Here is a 17727-nt window from a genome sequence, read left to right on the forward strand (position 1 = left end):
ACAAGGGGTCCCGGGTTCGATACCCGGTGGAGGCACAAGTGGTTCGGATCCCACTTTAAACTATAGGTCTAGTCCCGATTAGCCTTACTGTGCATAAATTGGACTTAAAACAGCAACTCAAACCAAATAACAAACAATGTCGCTCCGGGTCCGACTTCAAGTGGAAAAATTGCATCGATTTCATCCGTTCTGATGTAGTGTTTCCATATTTTTGTCCATCCCCTGTATATGTTCAAAAGAACCTGCTTTGAAAAAAATGTTCTGCCCAAAAAGAAAAAAGACTACTCATTTTTTTAGTTTGTATTGTTTGTCAGTTGCACTACTTTATTTCTTTCTGATTAACCTTTTCTGTTAGTAAACTCACTGAGATATCTTCTAGATATATAGTTTTGATATACAGTGGAACCCCAATCTTACGTTCCTCGATTTTACGTTTTTCCCGCATTTAAGTTTTGTCAGCTTGGTCCTCTGAGGAACGTAAAAATTAGGGATGTGCCGAAGCCGATTACAGATGTATGAAAATCGGCCGAAATTGACACATCGGCATCGGTATCGGAATCGGCAAAAATCCGATATTTAAACCGGTACAGATTATACTAGAGTTTTTACCTTCTAATAAGTTTTATATTCTAGTTTTGTAAGATTTATTGAAAATTTGGTTATGATTCGCCATTATTGTAGAGTTTTTATAATAAAATTATTGCAAACTCATTCAGAGGATCAACCTAACTATAAATCGGAAATAAAACTACATTGCTGAACCAGGATCTGCTGTTGTATTGGAAATTCAAAAATGAATATTCAAACCTGAAGCAAGTCCTGAGAAAATACTTGGGCATACCTGCTGCATCAGTATTCAGTGATTGAGTGTTCAGTGTTGCTGAACAGATTTGAGATAAGAGAAGAAGTAGGTTACTTCCTGAGTGCTTCCAAATCTCGTGTTTCTGAAGTTGAATCTGGCATAACAGGAATTCATTTTGCATTTCAAAGAACTGCTTGTGTACTAATGTTTAATCTCTTGAGAATCAATGTTCTTCTTAAAGGTTCACATAACATTTTGTAGATGCAAATGTACATTCGCATCTCTTGAGAATATATATGGTTGGTTGATTTGTTGTTTTAAGTCCACTTTATGCACAGTAAGGCTAATTGGGACTGGACCTACAGTTTAAAGTGGGATCCGAACCACTTGAGCCTCCACCGGGTATCGAACCCGGGACTCCTTGATTACAAGGCGACGACACTACCACTGCGCCATCGGGGAGACCCTTGAGAATATATATGTATATACATATGACATGCAATAGAAATCTACATAGCAAATTTATTTTTGTCATACTGAAAATAACATCCCATTTCTGTTTAATAATCTTATGTATCGGAATCGGTTAAATATCGGCATCGGTATTGGTTCCAAAATTTATCGGCGATTACATCAGCATCGGTAAATTTTCAACTTCGTCACATCCCTAGTAAAAATCAAGGTTCCACTGTACATACTATACTTCTCTGTGTCGATTTCAAATAAAAACTTCCAAACCGAAAATGATGATTTTGGGGGGGGGGGGATGGGAGCTTGAGGAACTTGAGTGGGGAGGGGCAGAAAATGCATTTGTCTCCCCCACCCTCTCCCCACAAAAAGTTTGCATCTATGCTGAAAGTTATTTCAAACTATACATTTTCATATTGATATTTTAACAGAGGATTTGTGAGGAGTATGGGCAAAATTTATTCAGCAAGAGATATTTTGAGGAAGCTGGTCTGATGTTCAAGCGTAGTGGCAATTATTCCCAAGCTGTGGAGTCCTTTAGGAGATCTGGGAATTGGCGACAGGCATTGATGTCTGCTTTGCTGTTGAACTACAGGTATGTTTTCAATGTTTTATAAATGTGTCTTATCTCCACCCTCTGCATCAGAGTGGTTAGCATAGCATGCTCCTTAGATTCATGTTTCATCAAGTTTGCTCCTCAATCTTATTTTTTCAGTTTATTGAAAAGTGGTGGGCAACTGCCCCCCCCCCCCCCCTAATTGCGGCCACCGGTTTGAATCAATGACTAGAGGCATGCATGTTTCGGTTTCAACAGAAACACAAAATGTGAAATAACATGCTGTAATATTCATTTTTAGTGTTTATCAAAGGTCATTTTCCTACCATGTTTTGTCACAAAATGATGCAAAATAAACTCTTAAACACGAAATTTAGAGTTAATTTACCGCCACAACACTTTCTGAAGTCTTAATTATCCTGTGGGTTATGCAAATCATGGAAATAGATTAATTCTGCTGTAAATATTTGGGAAGCAAATGTGGACTCCTTTCATAACTTATGCTTGTGCGAATTACTCACTTTTTCAGATTAATATGTATTCTCAAAAATATTTAAAAATACAAAACTTCTTGTACTTACGTTTATGTGAGTATCTATTTTTTTCCGAACGATGTTTCGGGAAACAACTGTTCCCTTCTTCAGGTTCTTTTTTTAGGCTATCTGAAATACTCCATAGCCACGTGAAATCTCTTCAAAAGCCATGAAAAAGGATATGGTATGACTTTGGTAAAGGAAGAATTTGGAAAATTTGCCAAAACTATTAAAACTTCCATCCCCCATGACTGTTTAAAAATCGCAATAATAAAAAACTTTCTCTGTCTAAAAGAACAATTTCAAATTAAAAAGATAAAACGGCACATGCCATTTCCCTTCCCCGTATTGACTTCAGGATGACTCCTCGTCGAATGCCTGGACTCCTTTACACAGGAATAAACTTAATACTCTGATAACTACATAAATGTACTATTAGAAGGGAAATCTTTATTTTGCATAATGAATGTAGTTTTTATATCAAATGTAGGGTTATATGCACTATTTTAATACAGAAATGCCATTTTGAAAACATGCTACTTAATACAATGTAAGGAAGGTCGAAGTCTACACAGTGCTGACAAAACATATGTGTTGCTTTTTTTCCTTCTTATTTTTTTTTTTGTACTTAGTGTGTTTTGCAACTTGAAAATTTAATATGAATTATGACTAACATAGTCATCATCAAAATGGTTTCCTACTGTTCATCAATTCTAAATTCTGTGAAATGGTTGAAGTGTTTATTTACCTTTGCAGTCAGAATCAAATGGAAGAGCTGTGCAATAACCTAGTGACAACACTCAAAAATGCAAAACAGTTTCAGGATGCATCTGTTATTTTGGACCAGTATTTGGGAAACAAGGAAGAAAGCATAGCCCTTTTGGTAATGGGTCGTTTGTGGGAGGAAGCATTGCTTACTGCTCACCGGAGCAATCGGATGGATATCATTGGTATGAATTTTGGTTATCAAGAACTGCACTTTTCAGAAATAAAAGTCTAGGGATGTCAGAAAGTAACGTTCCTTAGTTAATACCTAATGTTCTGTTCCACTTATTGAGTACTGCTTGGCTGAAATGTAGTTCAAACTTTGACTGATAGGTGGCAGTAGTTTCCAGTCACCTCTGCAAATCCTGAAAAAAATACACATGTAGAGTGACTATTACACTGGGTGGCACAAGTAGAGGTTAATGTAAAGTAAAGTGCTCCCCTGTGCTTTGCACCATGCCATCAAGGCGTATAGGGGTTTTGAAGTTAGGGCCCCACACTTCCTTCATGACGGCCGAAGATGGGGTGATCTGAAGAAGCACCATGCCCCTGGCTGCCTTTACCGCCCAGAGTTTCCTCCAGGAACCAATTTTATACGATGCTAGGTGGGTGGCAGAGCCGCTTGAAGAGGTGGAATTTGTGGAAAAAATTCCTCCGACGATCAAGGTTCCATCAGTAATTTGGTTTCTGTAAGCAAGCAAGTTGTCACTTTTCTGTACCCTAAAGGTGCCTGAACAATATCCCATGTTGCGCCAATGGAAAGATTATACTGTTCTTGGCGATTACCTGGAGAGTTGCAGGGACAAGAACTTCTGACATTGGAATCACTGATTTGGCGAGAGATTCGTTGCTGAATATATGTTTGCCATTCCGAGTTGTAATGTAAATTTTGAGGGAGTATTTTCATTAATATCAGCACAATGGATGGTTGAGAGAAATAAATTTTTCATGCAGTCTGGAAAAGGTTTGGTACTGGTATAACTTCAGAGTTTGATGACTGTTTGTAGTTTTATGAGTATATTTTGACTATTTTGAGAAAAATTGGCTCTTCTGAGAAATACGAGTGAAAACACATGTAGTAGGAAGAGTATTATTTAATATTGATTATTAATTTGGAAATTTTGTTTAAAAAAAACTCAAAATGTGTCAATTTTATATTGTTTTCAAACATGTTCTAGCAATGTGTATTATTTACTGCAAATGGTTTGTGTCCTACACTTTGATTAAAACTGCTACATTTTGGGACAACATGCCCTACATTTCCCTTATAGTGATCTGAAAACCCTAGTCAAACTCATGCGACTGCCACTAAATCTCCATTTTTGCACATGCTGCAGTCATAACATGTCATTCATAAACAGCTTGAAGTTCACGATGAATTTGAATTGGAGATGTTCCTTTTGCACCACAGAAACCAAATAACTGATCAAATCTCTACTTGTATCCATCCACTCGCCATTGTAGTATGTAGTCATTTTGAGTGTGTATTTTCCTGAATTCACATGGAACTGACCCTGGAAACTGCTGTCATCTGCCAGTCAAGCTCTGAACTGATCAAGTGAAACTGTGTATTTTTATACATAGCAAAAACCTTTTTCAAATTCACTTCAGACAAACGATAATTACATTTACTTGTAAAATATATGCTTTTTTAAAAATCATCTATCAATTTCAGTCACACACTGTCACAATTCACATAGAGCTGCTTGTTTCGGGGTAGCCTGTTGTTTATAATCTGTCAACAGTCTTATGTACTCAAGTATGCAAATTTAGACTATAGTTGGTGCACTTAATTTCACTTTGTGTTACCAAATTTGATGAACTTGCCTTGTTTGTGTATAATGTTGCATTATTGTGGAGGATTTCAGAAGATTTTTTAGAAACACACATTCGATCTGTTTGTTGTACCTGTGTATAAATGAGCCAGTAAATAGGTCACAAATGACTATGATGAAATATGCATGTTATACCATTCATTGCTTTTCCATTTTCTCTTGAAATTCTTCACAATTGTCCATGTTCATTTCGAAAAGTGTACCTTCTGTTGTGCAACTCTTACATATTGTACTCTTTAAAAAAGTTATGTTTTCTGCATCAAAATGTCAAAACAGTTGCGCCACAGGAGAAAAATTATTTATTTGTAAATGATTGTTCACAAAACTGTATTGTTCACGAAACTGTTTCCTGTTGGTTATTGGATTTTGGTTTTGCCTCGCAGAATCTCATGTAAAACCAGGAGTTGCAGATCATCATGAGTACATTGTTAACCATCTGGCATCTACCAGAGGAACATTCCTGAGGCACAAAGCAAGACTGGCTATAGTTCGCGAGGAAAAGCAAAGGAAGTTGCTGGATATAGATGGTGAGTAGATATAAGCTACAGGAAGTATCTGGCAGATATAAGGTTTACCAATAAGAGTTAGAGGATCTTTTGAGGGGTAAAATTGCACTTACAATGAGAAAACTGTGAATGTCTTTATTGTAATATACAGCATGATCAATCAATCAAGCATGCATATTTTGTTTTTGACAGAAACACGAAATGTGAAATAGCATCCTGTAATGTTCATTTTTCATGTTCTTGAAAGCTGCGAGGTACATTTTCCTACCATGTTTTGTCATGAAACGATACTAAATGAACTGCAAAATGCAAAATAAACTTTTAAGCATGAAATTTAGAGTTTATTTTACAGACACAACACTTTCTGAAGTCTGAATTATCCTGTGAGTTATGCAAATAACAGAAAAATATGATTCATTCTGCTGTAAATATTGGTATTTGAGAAGCAAATGTGGACTCCTTTACACATGAATAAAGTTAATACATACTCTAAAAACTACGCAACTGTGCTGTTAGAAGGGAATTGTTTCTTTTTTTGTGTAATAACTCTAGTTTTAAATTCAAATTTAGGGTTATATTCACCATTTTAATGCTGAAATGTTATTTTGTATGTATACCGTCTGTGATTCTGAAATGTGATAATTTTCTCTACTGAAATCTTGGATCTTTTATGCGCCTTATGAATTAGATATGCAGTCAGTGCCAGACACACAGCCATCACGGCTCCTTTTGCATGATGTCCAGATATCTGGTGACATTTTTATATAATTCTCAATTTACCATTGATGTATCAAATTTCTTCTTTGATCTCATTGGTGGTTGTCAGATTGTTGGTGTACAGCTTGCTTACCTTTCCTCTAGCCTAAAGAAAAAAATAATGTAAAATTGCATGATCTTTCGTTTCCTCTGTTCGGTGCTTATTCATTCCATGTATTCAGCAAAACGTTTCTTATTGAGCGCGAATAACCATAAAATAAGTCTTTCAAGATATGCACACATTATTTTCCTGTAGTTTACGGTTATTACAAGCATAAGAAAACAGTTTTTTCTTTGTGACGTTTCAGGAGAACACACGCTTCTTTCATCAGACATTTATTTTCATTTTGACTAAAGATACAGTTATAACAATGGTTAGTAATTTTTAAACAAAAAGAATCTGTTATATAATGGATGTTGTCAATGTTACATTGTTGTAATATAGCAACTTAACTGTGAAAAAAGCAGTCTATTTTTTTTATTTTTTTTATTTTTTATTTTTTTTTTGTTTTTTATTTTTTTTATTTTTATTTTTATTATGAATCCCAAATATCATCAGGTAATTCAAATTCATCATTGTTTTCACAAAGTCTCTTGATGTTTTCTGTTACATTAAATTTTAAAGATGGTGGCTTACTCCATTTGTGGAGACTATGTGGGACAAACAGCAAGGAAAATGGCAATAAGATGGCACGAACATGATTTGGACATTATAAATCTAAACCCAAGAACAGGTTTGTCAACTCATATCATCGAAGAGAAGCATTTGATTAAAAAGAGAAGGGTTTTAAAAAGATTAACGGGAAACACAGAGTTGAATGTCTGGGAAGCCTCGTTCATTGCAGAAGAACACTGGAATAAATTAAATAATGAAAATGGTAACATAGATCCAGTGTGGAGTTTTCTTTTTCACAAATGGAGTAAGCCACCATCTTTAAAATTTAATGTAACAGAAAACATCAAGAGACTTTGTGAAAACAATGATGAATTTGAATTACCTGATGATATTTGGGATTCATAATTTAAAAAAATAAAAAAATAAAAAAAATTAAAAAAAATAGAATGCTTTTTTCACAGTTAAGTTGCTATATTACAACAATGTAACATTGACAACATCCATTATATAACAGATTCTTTTTGTTTAAAAATTACTAACCATTGTTATAACTGTATCTTTAGTCAAAATGAAAATAAATGTCTGATGAAAGGAGCGTGTGTTCTCCTGAAACGTCACAAAGAAAAAACTGTTTTCTTATGCTTGTAATAACCGTAAACTACAGGAAAATAATTCTATCATGCAAGCAATGCGTACATACAAGAAAAACTATTATGCACACATTGTTTCACTGTCTTTCTATCCATCGCTACATTTGCTGACAGTTGACAAAACAGCGTTGACACATCGCAACCATAATCAAGAAATTTAACCTTTAGGTGCCCAAGCGTCTCGATCGAGATACCCAAAAGTAACCCTCAATTGCCCAAGCGTCTTGATTGAGACGCTGTGTCAAGGTCGTTTTGAGAGTTAGCCCCCTCCCCCCTGCCACATATACGCCGAATTTGCAAAATTTCATATAGTCTGAATCTCTGGTTCATTCCGCGTACAACGGTATATCAATCATCTCTCTAGGGCAATTAGCTTCCGAACTACACTCATTTAATTGAAACTCTGCATTTTGCTCAAAATCGGCTTGGGCAACCGAGGCTTACTATTGAAAAAGGGCTTGGGCATCAAAAGGTTAAGTATCCCCTATTGGAAAACTTTTTGAAATGTTTCTTGATGGGAATTGACAGGTCTACACTCAAAACTACACTCACCGCAAAATCCAAATAACGGATATCCAGATTTTAAATTTTATCTGATATCCATTTGGATGCAACGGAATATCTGTATAATTTGGATATCCAGATAATCTAAATATCTCGATAGTATGGGTAGTACAGATTTGATTAATGTTTTGTCAAAATCCATACTGTGAAGAATGAACATGACAAATAAAGGGTTATGCGGAAAACCCATAAAATCGATAAATGATAAAACTGTTTGGATAATGCACATATCCAGACATTTCAGATAATCTGGATAACCAGATAATTTGGATATCTTGATAATCCATGTGTCCAGATATCAGAATATCCAATATCCAGATATTTGAAATACATTTAGAAAATTATCCGATATCCAGATAATATTTTATCCGAATTTGGCCATTCCTACTCGAAACTATAAAATCAGGCAACTGGCAGAATTTCCACTCTTGCTACATTGTGTGTGGGAACCAACTGCTTAATTTCATGACCATTTGTATAAAATATCATTTTAGAAAATTGTATTACTTAAGGAATTAATTTATGCTTGTTATTTTTTGTTGATAATAGCCAAATTAATTACAGACAATTTAACAATACTGTCATTCAATGGAACTTTAATTATACATTCTTAATTGACCTGCAACAAAAAAAAAAAATGAAAATTAAATTAAATGCATTCTGTGGAAAAATGAAAATTCCAGGAATGTGATATCAAGGTTCCACTGGTGGTTGTAAAAGTGGCCAGTGTGATACTGATCACATCACTAAAGCCTGAAATTTTATGTAATTACATATTTTTTCTTTGCATGTAGCCAAGCAAAAATTACAAATATCGGTGAATTGCGATGTTAGGAACAGTATATATATGAATTTCATGTTACATATTTTGAGTTTTATTGCATATTTCCCATTTACCTTACATATTTTTACATAAAATGTGATATTTGGACCATCTTTCTGATTTTCATTGAGTAAGGACATTGTGGGACAAACATTCAAAGTTTGATTTCTCCAAAAATAAAAAATCGCTCAATTTTTATTTAGTAATTCACTGTGCATTATGTTGACATGGTATATACTGAAACTGAAGTACATTTTATTATTTGCCTGACAAACCATTATGTTCATTCAATGAGAGTATTCTACATAGTACAAATTTCAATGCATCTCTTGCGATGAAAATATCCACACTGTACTCAAAACTGTTGCCATATTATCATTTTATAAAATTTTTCCAATGTAATTTAGCACATTACAATTTCATTGTTCAAGATATTTTTTTTGGTATAATTACATTATTACTGCCACAAACCTAAAAATCATCACAGAAATGATATTTATACATATTATTACATATTTAAGCAATTTTTTCTACATATTTATGTACATATTTCATATGTTTTGCCTACTTAAAAAACAGGCCTTACACATCACCTCCAAAATTGCTAATATTGTGAATGTATAGGACTCTACCTTCTCATCCCCCTATGTGTTTTCATGGCATGGTGCATTGAGCATGGGGCAACTTTACATTTTACCTTAACTCATATGGTAGTAACCTGAATGTTTTGACACTTATGTTTTTCAACCAAGAAAACCATGATACAGGTACTCATGTTTTCCGTGAAGCTGTTTTAAACTGTTTCATACATGTTTTGAACAGCTTCACGGAAAACATGAGTACCGTGTCTCTTATTTCCATAGTATGAACAAGAAAACCATGCAACAACAAATGTTCATATTGTTTTCCAGGAAGAGATGATGCCGATAATCCTGAGAGTGATTTGTTTTCCGAAACAAGCAGCATCACCAGTTCTCAATGTAGTACGAAAGTCAGTACCCAGGTGTCAGGGTGAGTAGTCACTAGAACATTTTTTGTGTTTGTAAATTGAAATAAATACACAGAAGCGAATTACTAACTTTTCCATGCAACTTACTTCTAAAGGTTCTGTTAATTTATGTTGGCTCTGCCACCAGCCAAAAGGGAGCATGTTGTTTTATTGCTAGGCTGGTTTCAAAGTCAGCTTTGCTTCCCTGCATGACTGCTGTAGTCTGTTCATCTGCTGTGTTTGCCGCTAATATTGGGTTCCAGTCATTGCAATACTGGAAGCCAAATGTGATATGCATTTTGGCTGTCGATATTAACTCTTGCATAAAGTGCATAATTGCATGCGTCTTTTTGATCTTGGTGTGAATTAGAGTGTGGTGTATATGCCTGGCTGAAACTTTTTTGATTTTGTGACGTTTGAACTGAGGTGCTTGGTCAGTCCGGTTGTTGTCTTTTTTTTTTAATTTATTTATTTACCTTTCTTTTCCTTGAAGTGTAGTTGTATCCATTCACAGATCTATCTAATGGTCTTTCATTCCCCAAAACATAAATGTTATGTTCGGAATCTCTGCAATGTTCACATCATCACATGAAAGACGTTTATTCAAGAGCTAAGACTTAGAAAATACTCGAGAATGCAATAAAGAGAAAGGTTAGGCAGCGTATACGTAATATTAACATTAGTGATAAAATACCGATATAAAATTTACCGTTACTGATAACTGATATTGTAACTATCCGATACAAAATTCCAAATTGTCCTTGAAGAAGCTGTTTAATAAATAAAGCTTAATATATGTTTGTTTCCAGGTGACTGCAACACAAAAGAAGTTGCATGTTTATACATTTACTTATTTAAAAAGTTGGGCATAGAGATTAGCCATTAAAATTATAACAAAATGGCAGAATTTGCAGTAAATAATAAGATATTTATAGATATATTGAATCGGTAAAATAATTGGTAATTTTACCAATAGACTGATATGCCTATATCGGCCGAGGAAATTATTTTCAGACTTTGACAAGGTTGTATTTCCACAGAATATTGAAATTCAAGATGCCTTGGTGACCAGTTTCACTGAGTGGTTGACTCATAATGTTGCCACCACAGGCTCAGAGTTCAAGTCCTGGTCTGTTCATAAATGTTTCTTTATGGGTGTGCGTTTCACCTAATCACTAGGGAAAGGAACTTCAGGTAAATAAATGTTTTTTCTGCGATAAGATAGAGACCCTCATTTTTGCCAAAATTCTGATCATAGCCTTATATGTCAACACAGCAAATTTTATTTTACATAAAAACACATATTTTCCAGTTTTCCGTATGTAAATACATATTTTGCGAATTTTCATTTTAAATGCATAAAATCGCTCATTGACTTCATCTACCTCGAAATCCTCGAAGGAAAAATGTTTATTCTCCGCACCTCTTTCATATCGAGAGTGTTAGGTTTGTTTTGTCTTTAAGCACCCTCGCTGGCAGACTTCTGGCACCTCGCCTACGATCCTATTGGGAGAAAATAGCTGTAAGTAGCTGGGGCTGGCTACACGTAACGATAGCAAGGCTTTTTAATGAAGCAATGCAGCTATTGTGGCCGGAAGGCATAAAATTTGACAATGTTCTTCTCTTGACAGATGCTGCAGCTTACATGCAGTAGGCCTTGCTGTTAGCTACCCCAAAATGGTGCACGTTACATGTTACGCGATGGGGCACTTGGTTGGATGCAGATGTTATGCCCAGAACTTTGAAAAAATTGTATCTGTTGTAAATGATCTCGACAAAGAAGAATTCTGCAAGAACTGTTGATGGAGCCCTCCTTAAAAGTCGAATTGGCATACATCTCAAGAAACCTGTCCTTTCTCTCCAATTCCATACGAAAGCTTGAATCGTCCGCGTATTTAAACACACAAGAGAAACATGACATAGAGTGGGATGAGGCTAAGCAGATAGGAAGGGAGAAGAGAATGCTAGTGAGAAAATGGAAGGAGGCCAAGGAAATAGAGAAGAAAGGTGAAGAAGACACAAGGAACTGGAATGGGGAACTGAATATAAACAAAGAATGGAAGAAGGTGTTAGAAAGAGTGGAAAGAACAAGAGAGAAAGAAGGAAGAAAAATGAAGGAAAAAGAGCGTGAGATAAAGAGTCCAACCACATTCTAGATGGAAGAAAATATGTTTAGCCTTTTAGGTGAAAGTACAGTTGACAAGAGAAAGCCACCTGCTAGAATGTTCCAGAACAACTTTCTAATAGTCTTGAGGGAGTAATGTTTGTGTATATATTATGCCCTGTCTTTGTATCTTGTTACATTTGTACTTGATACAGAGTCTGAAGAAGACCTTGCTAGAAGGTTGAAATGTTACGTTTAGTTTATGTTTTTAATAAAATAAATTACTGCCTTGGTCAGCATATTTAGTTTTCCATTCTTCTCTGTTTGCAGCCTTCCGTCTCCATCACCTCACTCCGAACTGCCTTAGACCTGCCTCTGCATACATTTCATGTTGCTATCCTTAACTCTCTATCCTTTCTCCATTGCTTAGGTGTATATTGTTGTGTATTCATTCGGCTATTTTCATTCGGTTCCGCAACAATTTATATTTTACAGGGTAGGAGGGGGGGGGGGGATTAGCCCTATGCTCAACCACCAACCTGGGGGTTCAGGTCATTTGATTTTTGGGTTTTCATTCCCTAGACCAGTTGCTTTCACCACAGCTATAGAGCCTGGTCCACCCCTTTTGATGTAGGACAATCTTCTTCTGGCTTGGGTGATCCTGTCAGGAGTTTATACTCCCGCCAGCATAGCCCCTGATTTCCATGAAGCATGCAATCCCCCCACCCAGTACTGAAGATACCTACATAAAGGTGGTGTCCGCCAGGTGGGGAGTGCTACAACTAGTTGTATTGAATTGAATAAAACATTCCTTAATATCTATGCTTTTTGTTGGGGGAGGGGAAATCCAGACACTCTGGATACCGTAAAAATGTGGGACAGCCAGTGAATGCTTACTGTAGTTAGAATATAATTTTAATACAAAATTGGTTACCTGAATTATGTTGTTCATAGTTTTGTTTTGTTTCAGACGTACTTATCGTTCCAGTAAGAATCGTAGGAAACAGGAACGTAAGAAACTAAGTCTAAAGGAAGGAAATCCATATGAGGATATTGCTCTGATTAATGCTCTACATGAACTGATCATGTCTACTGATCAATTGAGAGGTTAGTGCAACCTTGCATTAATAAGCATTGGAGGGATTTATACAAATTCTATGTACATGTTGTACATGTGGCAAGCTGTTTACCAAGTCTGGAAATTTTGGAAAAGACAGGGAATTGTCTTTTGCTGGTAAAATCAGTGTTTTGTAGCAGAACTCTGGTTTGGATTCTGCAAATATTTTTATACTGGCTTTGGAAATATCAGCTCAACTCTGATTATTATACGAGGCGTATTTTTAAAGCAAGTACCGTTTTGAAATTGCAGCGCTGCAGTCGGTGTCCCGTGCATGTGCACTGTGTACCTACATCTGTTGGCAAGCCACAGATACCATTGCAGCAACAATCGATCGTGTATACATTTGCTTTTGCGTATTTAAAATGCCTCCGCCGATTGAGAATCCCTGCGTATTTAAAATGCCTCCGCCGATTGACAATCCCGCCGACTGTGAAATACGCACTGTTATTCGTTTTCTTAGTGCTAAAGGCGTGAAAGCAGTTGAAATTCACCGTCAGATTTGTGAAGTGTACGGACAAAACATTATGAGTGATGGAATGATACGCAAATGCATGTTCATGACGAGGAACGAAGTGGGCGACCCTCAGTGATCACTGTCAATTTCGTGCAGAAAGTCGACGAAAAAGTGAAAGAGAACAGGCGCTTCACGATTTCTTCGTTATCAGAGGAGTTCCCTAAAGTTTCAAGAAGTGTTATCTACGAAATTGTTACGGAACGCTTAAACCAGGGCACGAAATTTCCGGTCGCCATTGGCGACCAAAAGTTTTGGGTTGGCAACTAAAATTTCGTTGTTTCAAATGTGTGTCAAAAACGCCTCAAGACTTCACCTCTTGAGAGAAACGGCAGAAGTTATAGAAGAAATTCTAAAACTCAGTGATATCCACACTATTAGGTGGTTAGCCAGCAAAGAATGTGCAGTAAGAGCTCACTTGCAATCATGGAAAGCTGTTGTGACCCATCTTGAACAGATGGCCCATGGAAAATACAACGATGGCGCTAAAGCTAAGGATTTGCTGAAAAGTTTGAAGCAATTTAAATTTGTTAAGCTTCTGTACTTCCTTTTGGATTTCTATGGGAAATTGAACCCTTTAAGCCTGGCACTACAATATAAGAATCTTTTGATTTCATCTCTGAAAATAAGAATTGAACACTGTATTTCAGTTTTGGCTGACCTGGAATCTAATGTTGGACCAAGCGAACAAGATTTCTTGGACCATGAATCCATTTCAGGGAAGATCAGGGATGTGCAGCTCACAAACATTCAAAACGGAGAGCGAGAGTTTGACTGTTAGAGGAAACGTAATTAACAATGCGAAGGTGTACATCACAGAAAGATTGCAATCTATATCAACATATGCGATTGCATCTCTGCATGTTTTCGACACCTTGGGTTGGCCTCCCAAAGAAAATATTCTTCAGTTTGGGATAGAAGAAATAAAGAAGCTCTACATATACTTGAACCGGAGCCTTTATAATGAGAAAATGGATGTTCTGTCAGCAGAGTGGACAGAATACAAACTTTTGTTTTCTTCTCCAGCTTTGAATCAGATGCTGGAGAAGATCCACAGTGTGGAGTGTTCGGCAAGATTCCCCAATTTGCTCCAGATTTTGACATTTTGTGCTGTTCTACCAGTGAGCACAGCTTCATGTGAGAGAGGTTTCAGCTGTCACAACAGACTCAAGACTACTTACAGGAACTCTCTGAAGATTGAGACACTGGATGATTTGCTCAGAGTTTCCGTAAACGGCCCCCGCCCCTTCCTTCCCTGTCAGAGTTTGACCCTGAATTGCAATTGATAAGTGGTACTTCAGTGCAGAACGACAGCGCTACACAAACATTAATTCCTAACTTTTTAATAATTGCTCATATTTTTATTATTTATCAATATAAAATAGTGGCGACCAAAGATTTTTAGTCCGGCGACTGATTTCAAACTAGAAATTTCATGCCCTGGCTTAAACTATCGAAAATTGTGCTCACGATGGTTACCAAAAATGTTAACTGAGGCGCACAAAAGCAAACGTTTAGGTAGCGCCTTGACTTTTCTTGTGTGTTATGAAGCTGAAGGTGACGCGTACTTAAGCCAATTTGTCACAGGCAATGAAACATGGGTGGCCTACGTTACACCTGAAACACGTGTTTCTGCTACTAAAGAAGCATCTCGGAGGTCAGCGCCACGATGACGATGATAGCCTCAAAACGGCCGTGTTGCAGTGGCTGTCAAATCAGGCGGCAAACTTCTACGACGACGGAATACAAAAGCTTGTTGTTCGATATGATAAGTGCCTTAATATTGGTGGCAATTATGTGGAAAAGTAGATAAAACTGTGGTCTTTCATGTAACAATAAAATTGTTACAAAAAGTTTACTTGTTTTTTGTACATATCAAAACGGTACTTACTTAAAAAATATGCCTCGTAATAACTGATTTACCGTATTTATGCATGTATAATGCGCGTGCGTGTATAACGCGCACCCTGGTTTTTTGATAGGGGAAAAGTGACAAACAATTATATCTCGTATATAATGCGCAGTATAATTCAGGTGCAAAAAATGGCTTTCTTAGTTGTAGGAGGCACATTCAGGACCTTCAAATTAGCAGTTAGCAGCAAAAGATTTCTTCCATTAAGGCAGTACACACTCCAAACATGTCATATTATTTGGCCAGTAATACATTTTAATTATTATTTTTCCTTATCTTTTTGTTCATCCAAAGTACCATAAAAATCAGAACGTTCCTTCATTTCAACCGCATTGCACGTTAGTGTCGCCATATTGAATGGAATACTGTTGCCATATTCAGAAACTACAGAATTCAAGCTTTACAACGATATATAACATGATAGGGTTCCGTAAACACAAAAAATCAATGCAGATGTCACAAAATCATGGAATGACCTTGTACAGTTTTATGTTGGCTCTCAGAATTATTCCGTGATTATTTTTGGTGACAAAAATTTTGGAAAAAAGTGTGCATTATACATGAGTAAATACGGTATGTATTTATGTATCCATGCATTTGCATGTTTCAATGTTGATATCCTGGTACAAAATAGATTTAAACTGTATTCAGGATTTATTGAATATATTTTTTAAAAAATGTGTTAATGTAGAAAAATACCTTCTGCACAAAGAGGATTTTTTCATTGACTTCAGCGAGACTACTATACCCCAGTACAAGCAGAACCATCTGGTGGGGGAAGACAATGCACTCGAAGAGATTAGGATTATTGATTAGTACCCATATCGATATTTAGGTTCAATACTCGAAACGTGAATAGACGTTTTATTGGAAATGTAATAAAAAAAGGGCAATAATTTTGAAAATGTTGTGTTGGATGAAAATATCCCAATTTCCTATGTAATTAATTACTAATATATATGGAATTGGGTAATTTTCCAGTTTTCTTCAGATGCAAGCAAGAGGCATTAGTAATTCTTACTTTAAAAATCATACCTTTATTGTATTGTAATAGATTTTCTATTTTTTTTAAAAATTAAAACTGGATATAAGATGTAAGCAAGTTACTAAAGATATATCCGCGAAACTTACTTGTAAATGTTCTATTAATTTTGGTGGCCTCTGCCACCATCCACTTGGGAACTCGATGCTTTACTGTTAGGTTGACTTCCGGTTCCTGTTGTTGTTTCCTCGACTACCGCTAGGGGTGCTTGTGTAGCCATTTCGTCTGCTGCGCGCGATGGGTTTGAGCTGTTGTAATAGCGGGAGGCAAACATGATGAGCCTGACCGCTGTCGATATTCAGCTCGTGCGGGAAGTGCATAATTGCATGCATCTCTATGATTTTGGTGTCGATTAGGGTGTGTGATGTATGCCTAACTGAAACTTTTTGGATCCTGTGTTTATTGAACTTGAGGTGCCTTGCTAGTCTGGTTGTTGGTTGTTTTTGTTTTTTTTGCATCCGCTAAGTGCTGTTGTATACGCTCGTTGACAGATCTGATGGATCTGCCAATGTAGTGTGAGTTGCACTCACACTGGGCGTCATATACACCTGGGTTGTCTAGTATGGAAAGGAATGATCTCTTGTGTTTGCTTAGGGCACTGGCTATTTTGTTCATTGGTTTGTGTGCGAGTTTTATGTCATATTGTTTCAAGGTCTTGGCTAGGCGGTTGGATGTAGTCTGGTGGTAAGGGAAGGCAATCCATTTAGCTTCATTGCTGCTGGCTGTGTGGAGTAGGTTAGGTTGTCGTACTTGCATTTCTGCACCATGTAGAGAGTTGATGTACTGTTTATCCATTTAGGGTACGTCACTATGGTAACTTATTCCTTCAAATCTTCTTCACTTGAACAGTGCGAGAAAGCTCTTCTGTAGAAGTTAAACCATACATTGGCTTTATGTTGGGGTGGATGGTTGGAAAGGGAGTGGATATACTGTTTCCTTGCCCCTGGTTTTCTATAGACCGTGGTGGTGAATTTGTTGTCCCTCCTTTTGTAAATGACCAAAGTGTCATCCGAATATCTGCCATATCGTATGTATCGGAGTTCTGGTGAGTGAAGGATGTCTTTTTCAGCTAGGTGCATAACAATGTTTGCTATGGGAGCAGACAGGGGGTTGCCCATGGCCAATCCTTCTGTTTGTATGAAATACTTGTCTTGAAATTTTAAATAGTTGTGCCTG

The 17727-nt window shown here is 36.5% G+C and overlaps 1 protein-coding gene across 1 annotated transcript in view; it reads left to right on the forward strand.

Annotated features, from left to right (window-relative positions):
• The window catches only part of Elp1 (elongator complex protein 1), a 67387-nt gene that overhangs the window by 36949 nt on the left and 12711 nt on the right, over positions 1–17727 (forward strand). Inside the window, exons 19-23 of the mRNA XM_083140980.1 lie at positions 1702–1865; positions 3116–3309; positions 5343–5486; positions 9786–9885; positions 12937–13073. Coding sequence (XP_082997106.1) covers positions 1702–1865; positions 3116–3309; positions 5343–5486; positions 9786–9885; positions 12937–13073 — 739 coding nt within the window. The remainder of the gene's footprint in view (positions 1–1701; positions 1866–3115; positions 3310–5342; positions 5487–9785; positions 9886–12936; positions 13074–17727) is intronic.

Source organism: Lepisma saccharinum, chromosome 19 (genome assembly GCF_977018435.1).
Source record: "Lepisma saccharinum chromosome 19, izLepSacc3.1, whole genome shotgun sequence".
In the NCBI taxonomy this organism is placed as follows: domain Eukaryota; kingdom Metazoa; phylum Arthropoda; class Insecta; order Zygentoma; family Lepismatidae; genus Lepisma; species Lepisma saccharinum.